Below are 17,377 nucleotides of genomic sequence, written 5' to 3'. Positions count from 1 at the left end.
AACTTGGCCCTTGGGCCTTATGTATTTAAATATATAAAATTACATTTATATGAGATCCCCTCTTTGTTATTCCATTAGTTCTATCTTCCAGTGAAACGTATTTACGTAATTGTCTTGTTCCTATACCTCCACCACGGATCACATTTAAAAACACTTCCTCCCGTGTTCTGTGGAGCAGTGAGTGATGGGCCACGGGAACTTGCACTACAGCAGGTCCTTGCCTTGCCTTGGCTTGGTTTCTGAGGCTCCAACTACCACAGAGCCTCCAGGGCAGTGATGAACAGGGTAATTCTACCAGTAAGCCATGCAAAGACTAGAATCAGTCCCCGTGTTCCCCACATCCAATGACGGCAGTCACTGTAAAGTCCCTCCACTCTGGGATACCCCCAAACAGTCTAAATTAAGCTGCAATTATCTGAGGTAGGAAAGGAAACACCCCGCTTCTAGGGTCAGATGTGTGTCACTTCTACTTTTGCCACTGAAGTCAGCCTTCTGTATTGTGAAACTGTTAGAAGAAAAAAATTCCCAAAGACTTTCTTCCTTGCCGCCATCTCCTAATCAATCCAGTGCAACAACTATTTGCATAGCGATACATGGTATTGAGTGTTATGTCATCTGGAGATGATCTGAAGTGTACGGGAGGATTGCGTAGGTTACTCGCGGATACTGCACCTTTTATATAAGGGACTGCGGTGTCACAAATTTTGGTGTCCTGGAGAAGGGGCCCTGGAGCCCACCATGGACACCGAGGATCCTAACCAGGATTATGACCTCTGGCAAAATTCTTTACCTCTCTAGCGTATTTCTATAAATTCTAAAATGGGGGGCTTGGGTTTGTGAAGGGTTAAGATTGCCTTTCAGTTACAACTTTTCATCAGGATTTTCTAACATTTGCTTAGAAAGTGCAAAGATAAAAGCTGATCTGTTTCGATGCGTGCTAGAAATGAAAACAAAAAGAAAACACGATCCCCAGGAACAGGTGAATAACGCATAATCCTCCTACCACCCCCAAGCCCTGCCGGTTCCCTTCCCTCAGTTTTGGGATAAGACGACTGATCACTCGACACAGCGGCAGTCTGTGATGAAAACACTTTTCCTGCTTGGAGGGGTAGGCGGACACGGAGGAGAGGGGGCGGGCGGCGCTCAGCTCAACTCACGTGTGCTAGAAACAAGAGTTGGTGCCTGGCACAGCGCACGCATTTTTAGTCACTATCCACTTGGGATGTCTTTGCACTGATGAGCCGTTTAGGTAATATTTAAGTATTATTCTTTCCTCTGTGTTCAAAGTGGAAGTAGCCAAAATTAGCAAGGTTTGACATCAGACATCGCAGGAGAGCAGAATTGTATAGGACGACCTCAAACACCACAGTGTCCTAACAGGAAGGGGTGGGGTCTGCTCCCCTCGGCGGCTGGCCTTGAAGAACTCTGCCTTCCTCTTCCGAGGGCTGGCCAGAAGGAGGCCTCGCTAGCAGAAGCTCTCTTCTCTTTCCCAGTTCCTTAGCTCCTTCCGCTCTTGCTGCCGGCCGGGCAGGGTGGTTACAAAAGGGAGGTGCTTTAGAGATGGTCGCAGACTGCTGCTCCATGCGAGGGTTTTCTTACGGTCCTAGTTTCTCAATTCGGGGGCTCAGGAGACACCCAGCAGGACGGAGGTGAGTGAGGCCCCGGGGAGCCCGAGAAGTGTGCACACACCCGGACCCGTGCAGTGTCGTTAACCTCAACTGCTAGGAGCAGACTTGCCTCTGCCCGGAGGAAGACAAAGCATGCGCTCAGCTGACAATGAGGATCCAATTCCGAGTGAGGAGCAAAGGAGACAGGGCTGCAGGAAGCTGAGAATCACAGAGGGCAAGGACGCCCCTTGACTTTCAGGGAGACCGGCTTCTCTGTGTGAGGGGAATTGTGTGAACATGAGCGGGAAGGCAGGGTGCTAGCCTACTCTTGTAGCAAAGTTCACTTCCCGGGAAAGGCAAGCCCCAGAGCCCTCGGATGAGTTTACTGTTACTTTTTAAACACCTGCCATTCATAGTGGCAAAATGCTGCTTTCTTAAATCTGTTAACTTCAAATAGAAGTGAGTATTTTCCAACCTAAACTGAAATACAACGATGGGATTCAGAAATCACTCAATAGATTAGACAATTTCTTATGCTATGAATTGCTGTCTGCAAACAATGGCCACTTAGTAAAATCTGACCCTGGTGGCTGGGGCTGGGCTCCCCGGCTGAGGCCACAAGACACACGGTGTTCTGCGGAATTTGTCCTTTCACTTGCGACAAAGTGCTGAGTCATAACGGAATTACGTTTTTTTTTTTTTTTTTTTTTCCCATTATAGTCAATGGGGACTACATTAAACATTTAGTCAGCCTTAATGCAATTACTGAAGGGCTCGGCGGATCAAAATGTCTTTCACAGAAACGAGGCTAGTTGAGAGGGAGACACAGTGCCGGTGTCCCTAAGGCCCTGGAAAGCACCCGGTCTCCCTAACAAAGATGGCCACACGCTCCCAACCTGACCACACATAAAGAGTCATATAAGAAATGGCTTTATTAGAAAACAAATGTAGTGTACACGTGGCTAGTTTCTACCATCGATAGACTGCGGGATACTTTAGGACTAAAATCTGGTGTATGCTTTAAACTTCCTTAGAAGTTAGTGGCATTTCTTCCTATTCTGACTTGACTTACGGAAGGAGTTATCTCCCTGTGACAGATACCCTTTATTTCTTTGCATAATTACAATTCATCAGTAGTTTAGCACTGGCACAAAACACAGAGGGTGAGACCCGGGTAGTGCTGTGTGTAACACCTCATCACACTTCTACCCCAGAGTCGGCCACAGGCACACCACCTGTGGAGTTTAAAAATCCGCTGTACCCACTCAGGTCCTGCAGAGAATTACCTAGTAGTAATTAAATTAATACAATAATCTGAAACCTAACAAAACCTCGGAACGAAGCTCCTTTCTTCTCCTTTTTCTCCCCGTTAGGTGTGCAATTCCAAGCAAGTGTGCAGTGTGCAGTATTGATTTCCAGTCTCCTTTTAAACTCCTTCAAGTCTGTGCTATTACACCGAGACAACCACATCGAGATAGAGTCTGTCATAGGATTCCCTGAAGCACAGAATGAGGAGGAGACTGAGCAAACACGACCCGGGAAGGCACCAGTTGAACCAAGACAACTCTGCAAGACAAAAACAAGCAGTTTTAAACACTCAGGAATCGCAGGCCGACCACCCTGCGTGCCGGGAGGAACCTGCTTGGCACCCACAAGTACCTGTGATCAATGCCCTGGGGCAGGCCTGGAAATTGGCTTTCCCAGAACAGTGACAACCCGGAGATGAAGTGACAAGTGATGTGTGTAGCAGGGCATGGGGCTTCGGGTGGAATATTTTAAATCAATATTGCTAATAACTTCTCATCAATTTAATCCACTCTGACTTCAGCTGCAAAATAAATCTCTTACTTCAAAGAAAAAAAATCGATCACCTTTATACGTTAGTTTGTTAATTATTTTCTAAGTGTCCTCCCAGCACCATGGCTCTTGGGCCTGTTTAGAAATAGCTGATGGAAGTAAAAAGAAGTAAAAAAATTACCTGCATTTTGAGATAACTCTTTCATATTTTATACTTACTTCTTCACAAAAACGGTAAGAAAAACAAAACAGTAAAAAACAAACACCAAACCAAACCAAAAAAAACCCTCCTATCCTAATTCTACCCCTAGAGAGACCACTGTGACTATTCTGGTTTATTTATTTGTAGGTTTTATTTCCCTACTAGTGTGAAAGGTTATGTGTTATGCCAATTACAGGAAACTCTACAGCAATCGTCCACGCAGGGCGTTCTGCTGCTGTCTGATACGGTGGCGGCAAGAACATCCTCCTTGGGAAATGCTCCACGAATTCAGGACTCCCCAACAGGACGGCGCAATACCCAGCGCCGCGAGCGAGTGAGCAGCTGCTCCTGCTGCTTCCTCTGGTGCCCCCTGCGTCTGTCAGCCTCCCTCCACCCCAACCCCTTCGGCCAGCCAACCCCCAGGCTTCCGGGAGGCAGCTCCTTGGCATCCAGAGGCTGCTGGAGGTGGCTGGGACGTCTCTAGTTTAATATCCGGCCAGTGGTTTCAGTTATAACAGACGCGTTCTCCGCTACCTTCTCTGGGCGTCACTGCTGGCCGTGCCCACTTGTCCTTTGTACTACAAAAAGCTCAGACTGACCTAATCGTCAAGAAATCATCCGCGAGATTTCCACACTGTTGCTTTGGTTTAATCCATAATTCATGTGGCTAAAAGAGTAATTTATGCTCAGGAATGGAAATCAGAAAACCAGCTGGCAAGAAAAGGTGCTGCAGCACCTCGTTCTCGAATATTCTCACAGAGGCAGCCTCCCACCTCGTGGCTCCCTTTTAAGAGGGGTGTGTGTTACTCTGTGGCATGGAACAAGGATGGATATGCACATCCCAAGGATATTTTTATGTAGACCTGTTTGGGGTTGAATATATTCCAAATACTAGAACAGCTGTCACCTCTTGGACTCCTGTCCTTACTCTAATATTTCTTAAAATGACACACCAGGTATTTTCTGCTTTTGAAGTAATTATACAAACTCTGAATTTCTGATAATTTTAGTAGTCAAAACGCAGTGGAAAAAAAAAGAGAAAAGAACAATAAAATGTAGACAGTTGCATACTGGTGGTCTTAAAAGAGAGCACTCTTGACTTTCTGGCTGAATTTTAAGCAATCGATAAGAGATCTGGTACCGGATAACCCAGTCTGTTGAGACAACGACCTCCTCCGCAGCTTGGAGGCTGGATCCTACGGGGACCTGGAAGGACACACTTGTGGCAGCCATCAGCTGGGCCCTGCTCTCCTGAAACTGAGAAATTTGCCAAATAGTGCCAACGCAGGTTGTTTATTTCATCAGAGTTGTAAAATTATTCCTTCTACCCGGGCTCCTGTGAAATCTCTAAACGTCTCATAACCGCTTCTCTTCGTCATGCTTTATTGATTGATTGTCACGTGTGCCTCTGAGAAAAGTCAAACCTCTCTCTCAGGAAATTTGCTTAGCTCAATCAACTACAAGCGTTCTTTGAAATTATGTGCCTTTTTGGAAAGCGAACGAGGTCAGAGACAATGGACCCTCTCCGCTTTGCTGCTGAAAGCCATTCACAGGCTGAACCACAGCTCGGTGGTGGGGGTCTAATCAGCAGGAAATGGCTTGCTTAAAAATTTCATCTGACTTAGTGGGAGCAAAGTCAACTGCCGGCCTTTCTGAGCCAACTAATACAATCCTGAGCCACTGAAATGTTCCTGTTCTCACCCTTTGTGAGCCTTTTAAAGGAAGCACTTTTCTTTTAAGCATGCCTTCTCTTGCCCTTCACTACAGGAAGTCTGAACACACACTGGGAGGCAGAGGCAGGACCCACAACCCTCCCTAAACACCTGCTGGCTCCCCCTCGCCTGTCTCCTCCACCGCAGGCTCGGGTCCAGACAGGCTCTGCTGGGGCTGCACTCACTGGCATTTCTGCGCATGCCCTTGCCTTCTCCTGGCGGCCTCGGCCCACCTCTCCCCTCGCCGCTCCCTTCAACGATGCCATCCTTTCAGCCCCTTCCACCTCTGAGCTCCAGCACCTCACCCGAACTTCCTCTGATGGCCATTCAACAGGAGCTCCAGCAGTCTCCCTCAAGTTGAGCAGCCAGCTGACACCACAGCCTCGCAGATGGCTGCCTGCAGCACACTAATTACCTATTAGATCTTCCCCTGCCCTGCACCGTCTTACTTCTCAGAACAGCACTTCTCGCTAGTGCACATCTGTCGAGCCCACCTTTTGTTCTCCCATGACCCCCACCTCCGCCAGGCCCTCAATCTTTTGAGTCACTATATAGTCTTAAACGCACGGTCAGCCCTTCAAAGCAAAAGGAGGTTGTAAAAATCTTTCTGCTTTTGGCCAAAATGTGCTGCAGAGCTTCTAGAACAAAGAACTAACAGAATATAAACTCCAGCATATAAGATGGAATACATTTTGGAGCACATAAAGGGTATAACAGCTCCCCAAATTGATTTTGTATGTGAAGTTATTAGAATAAAGCATCACTGTGCTGCCTCAAATAACTTGCCGAGACTCTCAAAGCAAATATTAGAGGAAGCAACTCGGTTTTACAAATATTGGGGAACAAGTAATTTTATTTTTCTTTTTTGAAAAACGACATTGAAAAATCCAAGTGGAAAAAACTCCTCAGAAACTTCTGACATGGCTCCAGGCACTCAAAGCAGAACTGAAGCTGCAAATAGAGACCCTGAGACCCAGGGCTCGGGTACGCAGAGGGGCCTGAGTGACAGCACCGGCCCTGGGCTGCAAGCACATCTCCCGCGTGAGCGCTCTCTCGCCAGGAGAGGCATTCTAATGTGGTCATTTTGGGGTCAGTCTGTTCATCTCTGACAAATTATCTGATGGCACTTCCAAGACAGCACACTGTGTGCGTGGGGGGTGGGGGGAGAAGCCCAGTCAGGAAGTTCAGTGCTTCCTTGAGAAGTGACCTGGAAACCCACAGATCTCTATGATGGTCACTAATCAGGCCTCCTAAGCCTGTAATTACCAGCTGCATTTTGACATGTAACTGACTGCAGGGAGGTTTTCAAGTCTTAAATGGCTCATTTATGACACCTGAACCCTGGCTTTGGTGGAAGGGACTAAATTATATAAAATGTTTCAGCTGTAGAACTAGAAGTTGTTTTTAGGAAGGAGTTTTACAGAATTCTCCAATTTGTAATTTGTGTCTTATCAAACTGCAGTCGGTCCAGAATGTGGACTTCTGTGACAGGACTCTGAGGGCAAGCTCCATTAAGCAAACGTGGAAAGAATCCCAACACAGATCTCACAGTTCTCGTAACCTTAACCTTGGAAGTGGGGGATGCTGCTGTGCATCAGACATACCCATCAGTAAACAGAGAATAGCACTTCTTCGAACATAAGCCTAGATATTTAAATTCCTGTGTTCAATTGGCTTATTTTCTATAAGGAAATAAAAGACACACTTGGCAAGTGTCAGCTATGTCCTGGACTGGGCTCCCTCACACACATCTTCTCATCAGAACTGTCTAAAATGCCAACATTTCCCAAGCCTTGATTTCCCCCTGAACATTATCTTGGTGCATGAAAATGAATTATTATTGAAGGTTTCACTATTTTCTTCCCACAACAGTCACAGAGTTTAGCCAGAAGCTTTTTAGCATCTATATGGATACATGTAAGAACACGTGATCAGAAGTCAACCAAGACGAATCCCGGATTGTGTCAAGTCATTCAGGAATGAGCAGAAGCAGCGCTGTCCCTTCTGCTGTCTTTAGGCCAAAGAAACAAAGCATCTGCTTGCAGTAGCCACTCCCTATGAATGCCCAAAATGGGGAGTGGGCCCTGACGGACTGCATTTCCAGATAATTCCTGCCAGGTGTCAATCGCCGCTGAGCAGATCGAAGTCTGCAGCCAATCGTAGGACAGCAATGGAGGCCCTCCACTGGCCGTGCACAGCGGTCAGGGGTATGCTGAGCTCGCTTACAGCAGGACAGCACTATGGTGTGGGTACCGTGGAGTGTGAACCCTAAAGGTTCATGTGGTGAGACCTTCAGGAGGTGGGGTCTAGGGAGAGGATATTACCCGCCCCTTCCTTCTCTGTCTTGCTGTCTCGCTACGTGATGTCTCCCTCTGGAAAGTGCCTCCCGCACTGGGATGCCACCTGCCATGAGGTCCTTACCAGAGCCCAGCCCATGCTGGCACCATGCCTTTGAGCCTCCAGAGCTACAAGCTGAATAAACCTCTTTTCTGTATGAACTAACTCAGCCTCAGATATTTTATTATAGACATGGAAAACTAGTACAGACAGTTTAGGATGGCTACTGTAGACGGTGTCTTCACTGCCTTACTGATTTATAAATCTTTGTTTGCTGTACATCAGACACCACAAGCAAAAGATGTATCAAGCGACGACATTACCTGGCATCGACTGGGGTTGTTTGTAAACACTGTGAGGACTGAATTCTATTTCCAGCTGACAGGAAAAGGCACACTGCTACGCAGTACAGACCACTTGGCAAACCTGAGCCCCATCGGCTGGAAAATTGTTTCTATCATCCTGGGGGCATCAAAGCCATCTCTGATGCTCTGTCAGGGAAAGAGACGTACTAGGCCTCTTAATTTCAATTGTGACACAGCTGAAGTGGATTAAAACTGATATGTAATAATTGCTGGCTGGTTCTCTTTTGAAAATTAATCAGAAGCAGGGACCTAGATCTAACACCTGGCGATGGCACGTCTCCCTGATGGAAACTCACGCTTGGAGCATGGTAAAGAGTGCTCTTCTGACTTCATCATCGTCATTCTCCTTCATGTGACAGACCATACTTCTGCCAGGTTTAGCAAAGTTAAAACCTACTTTGCTAAAGCAATGTAGTTGGCTGTTAATTAACAAATCCAGCCATCATTTTGCAGTGAGGAGAAAACGTGAAGCCAGAAATCGTCCAAAACCCAGGCATGATTCTGTTTCACTGCTTTGAAAGCTCTGAAAACTTATTTCCAGTCTAGGAAGTTAGCATGTTATTACTTCAATTATAAAGCCTGCCAGAAAGTTTCCTATATACAATACAGCCCCTGAAGTGTCAGCTTACGGAACATTCCTTACATTGGGTGACATTCTCTCATTTATTCCTGAGGCTTTTGATGAACCACATAGACCCTGCGTGAAGATGACAGCGTTCAGGACCAAGGACAGAGCAGAGGGCATGGGGCTCCTACAACGCTCCTTGTGACACACTCTGCCTTATGCATTTCTTCTGTGCCTTTGCTGTTTCCATTGCCAATGAACCAATACACTGGAAAAGGAAAGTAACAGACCAGTGCTGCTCACTGCAAACCCCCACATGTGAGCCCTGTGGCGGGGGAGGGGCTGCTGGGTGCCCAGGGTAACTAACCCAGAGGCCCTGGGTGTCCGCGGGCACTGGCTTAGAGCGAGTTTCCAGGATGTCTTCTTTTCACTGGCATGTGGCAATTCACATAGTCTGCCCTGGAGAAAACCCTCCACATGCATTCCCTACACATCAGTGCTACAAACCTCCCTCCTAATTCAAGTAGACAGTGAAGAAAAATCAAGTTTCTTACCTGTATGATAAAATGTGAGAAAAAATAAAAGAACTCCCATGAACATATTACTTAAAAAAGTGACAACTCCACAAGTAATCCCTTCTGGAACTGGGTAGACAGTTTCCACAAAAAGCTCAAAAAATATAGGTATGCTGCTATTCAGGAACACTCCCAGGAGAATACAGGAGGCATACAGTGTCACTAAAATAAAAACAAAAACATTTCAGTTTCCTGGCAGTGGCAATGAGTCACAGCACACAGGTCTCCTGGGTGTCCTCTTGCCTAGGTACCAACTCCGGAACTGCATCTCCTGTCAGTGGCTGTTGATGACGTGGGACAAAGCATTCTCCTTGCTCTGGAGAAGGTATGAATGGTAGGTTTCCATGCTGGGTGATTACCAGTTTAGCTACTTGACTTTTCTAGTGGATTATTCCAAAGCACAGAAACAACTTTCTGACTACAATAGAACTAAAAGGATTCCAGTCCTCTTTGGTCACTCTCCTGGCAAACAGAGGTTCAGATGAAATACAGCAACATAATGCAACATCAAGACTCATTATATAACTTTAACAAGAACTGAAAATCTACAAATAAATGTGAGAAACATTAAATGTTACTGACAAGTACATATTTAAAGAGTCTGGTTAATAATAGCTCTCAAGTATGAAACAAATATTCAGTATGTATTTCCCAAAGAAACACTTTTTGCAACAGAATCAGTCCTCAATTTTGGAATGAATTAGTTTGTGTCAATAGTTTTTATAACAGTAAGCAATTTTTTTAGGGCACAAAAACTTTCACCCAGAAAAATCTAATAGTGGTTAGGACACTCATAAAAACCTGTTAACACTTTCCTGAAGTGACATCGTGGAACGGGATGTTATTCTTACAAGAATGTTTAGGGAAATGCCTTCCACTTCAAGTAATCTTATCTTTGCTATGTGTACCAACAGATTTTAATTTGAAGGACCAATGAGGGAGAAAAAAATGACATTACATCTAGAAACCTATGTCCTATATCCCCCAAAATAAAAAGGATCTTCAAAAAAAGTTGGTGGACAATACATATTATGAAAAAACTATGCATGCGTGTAAAACTTTCTTTGCACCAAAAATAATGAACTTTTGGATGTACCCTCATGTATCATACCCACTGACAATAATGAGTAGAATTTATTCTAAGTTTAAAGTTACAAAGAAAACATTTTTAACAGAACCATTTGTTAAGAGAAAAAGTTTCTGTACACAAGCTGCAGAAAGTAAGGGAGTTGCACTCAATCTGTTATTTACTCCTCAGAGACTCACAGAACATACCACGCCCGCAGATGCTACCATGGCTGACTACGGGCACAAGTGGCCACAGCCAGCATCAAGAGGATAAAAACAATAGCATCTACCGATTTCCAAAAGAACTTCTCTAATCTCCGCTCCTGCTTCCTCCTCCAGGTATAGACCTTGCAGGATGGTAAGTATCTCATATTCTAATGATGCCAATAGTTGGTTAAGTATTTGTTTTAAAGATTTATTTTATTTATTTGAAAGAGTTACAGAGAGAGATAGAGACACACACAGAGAGAGAGAGGTCTTCCATCCACTGGTTCACTCCCCAGATGGCTGCAATGGCCGGAGCTGCGCCAATCTGAAGCCAGGAGCCAGGAGCTTCTTCTGGATCTCCCACATGGGTGCAGGGGCTCAAGGACTTAGGCAATCTTGTGCTGCTTTCCCAGGCCATAGCAGAGAGCTGGATCGGAAGAGGAGCAGCGGGGACTAGAACTGGAGCCCACATGGGATACCAGTGCCTCAGGCCAGGATTTTAACCCTCTGTGCCACAGCGCCGGCCCCCAAGTGTTTTGGTTTTTTTTCTTTGACTAGCAGACAGGCATGAACATTAGAGAACATGAGAGTGACTTAGTGCATAAACAGCTTTCTGCTGGCTAATGCAGGGCCAGATTATTCCCAGAATTACATGGTGAGCATTTGATAGTTTCAATATATAACACTTAAAACATGACATCATTTTCAAGAGATTATTAAAAAACAAAACAAAACAAAACACATCCTAACACCTCAGCTCACCATATATTGGCTAGGAATGCATCACATAAATCTAACAACATATTCTACCTACCCATGACTCATGAGTGGTATATTGGGAAATCTGGGTAAGGAATAGCACCAGTAGCTTTCATAGAGCAGCCTAGAAAACATTTTATAATAATTTATTGGTCAGTCAGGGGCAGTTATAGCAGAGAAGGCTACTGACTCACACAGAGATGAGCCTAGGAGTTTAACAAGAAAATGCTGAAATAAACGACAGGAAGAGCCAAGCTTTTAAGGGCCAGCAAGGGTTACTTCAGAGAAAAAAAGACTCAAGCTACTGAAGGGCACAGTTATTTTTAGGAAATCTAGTTAGAAAGAAATCTTTCAACATTTTCATTTCTGAAGAAAAATACCCCTACAATGAAATCTGTAATTCACGCAAGCAAAATATAATCATTGAAAAATAATCACAGTCTGTATATAACAGAATTGCATATGTGGGGGCTGGTGCTGTGGCATAGCAGGTTAATCCTCTGCCTGTGGCGCCAGCATTCCATATGGGCGCCGGTTCATGTCCTGGCTGCTCCTCTTCTGATCCAGCTCTCTGCTATGGCCTGGGAAAGCAGTAGAGGATGGCCCAAGTCCTTGAGCCTCTGCACCCACGTGGGAGACCCAGAAAAAGCTCCTGGCTCCTGGCTTTGGATCGGCACAGCTTCAGCCATGGCGGCCATTTGGGGGAGTGAACCAGTGGATGGAAGACCTTTTTTTTTTTTTTTTTTAAAGATTTATTTATTATTTACTTGAAAATCAGAGTTACACAGAGTGAGAAGGAGAGGCAGAGAGAGAGAGAGAGAGAGAGTGAGTTCTTCCATTGCTGGTTCACTCCCCAGATGGCCACAATGGCTGGAGCTGGGCTGATCCGAAGCTAGGAGCCAGGAGCTTCTTCCAGGTCTCCCATGTAGGTGCAGGGGCCCAAGGACTTGGGCCATCTTCTACTGCTTTCCCAGGCCATAGCAGAGAGCTGGATCAGAAACGGAGCAGCTGGGACTCAAACCAGTGCCCATATAGGATGCCAGCACTGCAGGCAGTGGCTTTACCTGCTCTGCCACAGCGCCGGCCCTGGAAGGCCCCTCTTTCTCTGCCTCTGCCTCTCTGTAACTCTGCCTTTCAAATAAATAAATAAATCTTAAAAGGGGGGGCATAAAAAAATAAGGTTGGAAAGATAAAATTTCTGTTGTGGTTAAACATTGTTGGGAAGTAGTTAATCTTATGGTGAGTAATTTGCAAATAGCTATTAAAATAAATAACACGCTTGCTCTTTGATCCAGCAATTATGGGATAAAGAGAAAACTCATTGCAATACTGTTTACAGTATGAAAAGATTTAAAAAAAGCTAAATATTCACCAATTGGGGGTTGGTTGATTAAAAAATGGTGTAGATATACACACATATACATATATATAAAAGATGTATGTATTTACTTGAAGGCAGAGTTACAGAGAGAGAGAGGAGAGACAGAGAGATCTTCCATCTGCTGGTCTACTCCCCAAAGGCCAAAATGGCAGGGGCTGGGCCAGGCCAAAGCCAGGAGCCAGGAGCTTCTTCCGGGTCTCCCACATGGGTTCAGGGGCCCAAGGCTTCGGGCCATTCTCTGCTGCCCTCCCAGGTGCACCAGCAGGGAGCTGGATCACAAGTGGAGCAGCCAGGATTTGAACCAGCACCCAAAGGGGATGGTGGCACTACAGACTGTGGCTTTAACCCACTGTGCCACAGTGCCAGCCCCTCTGCTGGTTAAAACACACTTGTCTCACACTGGAGTTCCTGGGCTCTGCATTCTAACTCCAGCTTCCTGCTAATGCACACCCAAGGAGGCAGCAGGTGATGGTTCAAATTTTTGGGTTCCTGCCTACCATGGTGTGGGAGCAGGGCTGAAATGAGTTCTCTTCTCCCAGCTCTGGCCCCTACCCCACTGTTGTGGGCATCTGGAAAGTGAATCAGTACATGGGAGTTCTCTGTCTCTGCCTGTCAAATGAATAAATTAAAAAAAATTAAAAATTATGTAACACTATACTATCTAAGATACATATTGAAAAAAGTCAGTTTCTATAAAGCGTGAAATTTAAAAATAAAGGACACAGACATTATCTGTTTGTAAATGTTCTGAATTATCTGGGAAAATACAGAAAAGCTGGCAATGAGGGTTGCCTCTAAAGAGGGAAATTCAGACCACAGAAGAGTGGAAACTTTCCACTACACCTGTTGCCACTTTTCCTACTATCTGACATTTTTCATTATGTGTATATCTTCCTTGTTTAACGTGATGAAAAGGAGATTCCATTGAAAACTAATGAATCAATTCCACTTCATGTGGGTTTGTCAGCTCATGGTCAGCAAAGTGGTTATCACAGGTGAGCTGATGCCTACATCCAGGCCTGGCACAGGAGCTCTGACATAAATATCCCCACCTATTTATTAGAATCTCTTTTACCTTTAAAGCACATGGGCTGTTATGTATAGGGCATATTATACGTAGGATAAATGAACTTCAGAGGAAGCCAGTAATCAAAAATCAAGGGCTTTCATTCAGTAGTCTCAACCACAGTGTTTGCTTCTTGTATTATTACAAACGTGATGACCAAGAGATTCTTCTTTTTACATTGGATGGATGTGATGAAACCACCCATTATTGTAGAAACTGAGGAGTCAAAATCATCTGCCCAGGAACTGGTTAAATTAAGGCCTTCATAATCAGCGTGCAGGAGAGGGAGTTGTGTCAGGATGGATTTAATACATCCCCAGTGCGCTGGGACAGGCAGGAAGTGGAAGCTGACTATCGTAAGTAAGTCTGACTCTGACTTACACTGGAGTCTTCAGTTGAGAGCCTGAGACAGCCAATGGTAAACGTCATCTACTCAAAGGCAGGCAGACAAGATAACTTCCTGTTTGTCAGAGAGGGTTCAGATTACATGATCGTTAAATATTTTCATGACTTTCTATAACACTGATGCTAAAATTATAATAAGCTGCCTTTCAATTAAAAAGTCAAGCAGAACTAACACAATTGAAGTGCTGATGCAGATTTTCTTCTCAAAGGAGCTAATAAAATTTCATAGGCTCACAATAAAAATTGCAAAAAATAAAGGACTGTGTAGGACAAAATACAATTACAACGGATGTATTTCAAGTACACGAATTGCATTACAACCCTGAGCATACTCCTTCCTACCTCTGTCCCCATGACAGACCAAATTACAAATTTTGTAAAGAAAACTACTTATGAATACATTTTTTGTTAACTAAAACATTCAAATCTTAGGGTAACCAATAGTTTTTTTTTTTTTTTTAAGATTTTATTTATTTATTTGAAAGGCAGAGTTACAGAGAGGCAGAGGCAGAGAGAGAAAGCGAGGTCTTCCATCCACTGGTTCACTCCCCAGATGGCTGCAATGGCCAGAGCTGTGCTCGATCCAAAGCCAGCAGCCTGGAGCTTCCTCCAAGTCTCCCACTAGGGTGCAGGGCCCAAGTATCTGGGCCATCCTCCACTGCCTTCCCAGGCCATAGCAGAGAGCTAGATCGGAAGTGGAAACAGCCAGGACTCAAACTGGGGCCCACATGGGAAGCTGGCACTGCAGACGGTGGCTTTATCCACTATGCCACAGCGCCGGCCCCAGGAAATCAGCGATTTTAAAACAAATACTAAATTTCACATAAGACCTGCTCTATTCAACAGCTAATGAGATTCTCAAGATATCATCAAATAACAACTTCCTAATCTTGGGTTTACATAATGTTTAATATTTTCAAAACAGCTTTCAACATCTGATCATCTGATCAATTCTTTGAGGCAGGTAAAGTACACTACAGTTAAAGTGATTGAAGTTCTCAAAGCCAAAAACAGGTTATTTAGAAATCATGTAAACTAGCAGTGTTAATAATAATATAGTAAGGCCTACAGATCCCAGCACATTTTTTACCAAGCCACTGTAGCAGATTGAAAAAAAAAAAAAAAAAAAAAAAAACACACAAGGCTTGGTGTTATTTCGTTCAATAGTATTGACAAAAAAGACATACTTTCCAAATCTGTATTCAACACAAAAAGCTGGAAGTGATTGTACATAAGACAGATGACAGAATCAGAAATAGAGAGCAGCAAAAGGTTACAAACAAAAAGATGAATTTTAATCATGATAAATGTAAAACGAGTCCAAATGACTGCCTAATTATGTGGAGGGAAAACTTAGCTGCAGCCTCTCTTCAGAACCACTTAGCTGCTATGCCGGGACAGCGAGGAGGACGATCGCTCCTGCTCTGCGGGAGATGCTAGACACCTGTTGGCTCAGCAGGCACGGACGTGCACAGTGGGAGGGAGATTACACTCCTCCCCTCAGGAAAGGCTCTTTCTTATCGCGAGAAGCAACAGCCTCCCCATCTTAGGAGCTGAGTGCAGCAGGAGAAGAGTGCTGAGCTCCAGTACCATGTCTGAAGGCAGACTCTGGCACGTGGCAGGGCTAGGAGGCAGGGACAGGCAGGTCAGTGGTGTGGAGCGCGTACCTGATGAGGAATGGCCGTACGGCTTGGGGGAGTCTGGGATAAAGGCTGGGCCAGACATGACAGAGACCACCAATGGGAGGAGGAGGAGGCTGACATGCTCCCTGGGAGCTGTATTCCTCCAAATCAGTTATAGCTAACTGGGAGGAAGACCAACAACAAAATAGTTACTATTTTCTCTTATGGGAAATGCTTGTTTCAAAAGATGGACATATATCTGGGGTATTACAGAAAAGATTCATAGAGCGAATGATAAATTATATAAAATAATGACTGCTGGTCATTTAAATAGATCAATAATAAAATAATTAAATACATATAGGTAGGAAAGCTTAATCAAGCTATTAACAACAGTCTTATAGGTGCTTCTAGGTAGATAAGGATAATAGAGAATTTGTTTAGGGTTCTATTAAGAAATAAGAAGCAAAGTGGGCATCTGGCACAGCTGTTAAGATGCAGCGTGAGATGCCCGCATTCCACATCAGAGTGTCTGGGTTACAGTGCTGGCCCCAATTCCAACTCCAGTTTCCTACCAATGTGTACCCTCGAAGCCAGCAGATGATGGCCCAAGTACCTGGCTTCAGCCTGGCTGAGCCTCGGCTGTTGCAGGCACTTGGGGAATGAACCAGTGGATGGTTCTCTCTGCCTTTCAAAAATTAAAAAGTAAAAAATAAAAAATAATAAAAGAAGAATATAAGAACCAGCAGATGGAAGATCTCTCTCTCCTCTAACTGCCTTTCAAATAAATAAATCTTAAAAAAATTCACAATGTAAATTAAACTTGATATTGTAAGTGAAAATATTCCTTTTGGGAAAAGAGGCACATGTGTAAAGAGAAAAAAAATCAATGTTTAATTATACCCTTTTCCATAGATTTCGAGCATGTTGAATATATAAAGTACACATGTGTATATACAGACACAGATAAATATTTCCATTATCACTGAGCTGCACTCTACATTTTCTTCCTAAAAAGTGATTGCTCTAGCTGTCATTAATTAAAATATGCAGCACATGAAGCTGTGATTCCAAAAGAATAAGAGGCATTTTGCTACAATAATCCTGAGTGGCCACAATTTTCTTTCTGTATGTTATTAATCTGCAAGTGTCCCATGTCCAGCCTCTTTGTTGGCAAATTTTATTTTATTTTAATTAATTAATTTGAGGGAGAAGGAGAGACACACAGAGAGATATCTTCCATCTGAAGACCCCTTCCCCACTAGTGCCTGCAACAACTGGAGCCGGGACAGGCAAAAGCCACGAGCTAAGAACTCTAAGATCTGGATCTCCTACGTGGATAGCAGGGATCCAAGTACGTGGGCCATCATTTCCCACCTCCCCGGTGCCTTAGCAGGAAGCCGGATGGGAAGCAGAGGAACTGGGATTGGAGGCAGCATTCTGATAAGAGATGTCACATTACGCCACAGCACCCACGCCTGTTGGCATACTTTAGTACTATAAAGTTGATGGTTATGTTCCTTATGGCTGGAAGGCAAAGTCATTATCTGGCAGATATGAAGCACAACCATTAATCCTTTGAAAGCGGGTCCAGAGGTAGATACTGGTTATGAAATCAGATATCTTGGGCAAAGGTTTATCAGAAACTTTCAAGCTGCCCAAGAATCATTCTCGGTTCTGAAGAAGGCAACGTACCATTAAATCACCGG

The 17,377-nt window shown here is 44.4% G+C and overlaps 1 protein-coding gene across 1 annotated transcript in view; it reads right to left on the bottom strand.

Moving 5' to 3' along the window:
- Positions 1 to 2,513: 2,513 nt before the first annotated feature.
- The window catches only part of SLC49A4 (solute carrier family 49 member 4), a 103,652-nt gene continuing 88,788 nt past the window's right edge, over positions 2,514 to 17,377 (bottom strand). The window contains exons 8-9 of the mRNA XM_002716619.5: positions 9,140 to 9,322; positions 2,514 to 3,173 (exon numbers count right to left, since the gene is read on the bottom strand). Of these exons, the coding sequence (XP_002716665.3) occupies positions 3,058 to 3,173; positions 9,140 to 9,322 (299 nt within the window). The 3' untranslated portion in view covers positions 2,514 to 3,057. The remainder of the gene's footprint in view (positions 3,174 to 9,139; positions 9,323 to 17,377) is intronic.

This window comes from Oryctolagus cuniculus, chromosome 4 (assembly GCF_964237555.1).
Source record: "Oryctolagus cuniculus chromosome 4, mOryCun1.1, whole genome shotgun sequence".
Classification (NCBI taxonomy): domain Eukaryota; kingdom Metazoa; phylum Chordata; class Mammalia; order Lagomorpha; family Leporidae; genus Oryctolagus; species Oryctolagus cuniculus.
Note: the sequence above shows the minus strand (reverse complement) of the source record. Positions and strands in the feature narration are given on the sequence as shown.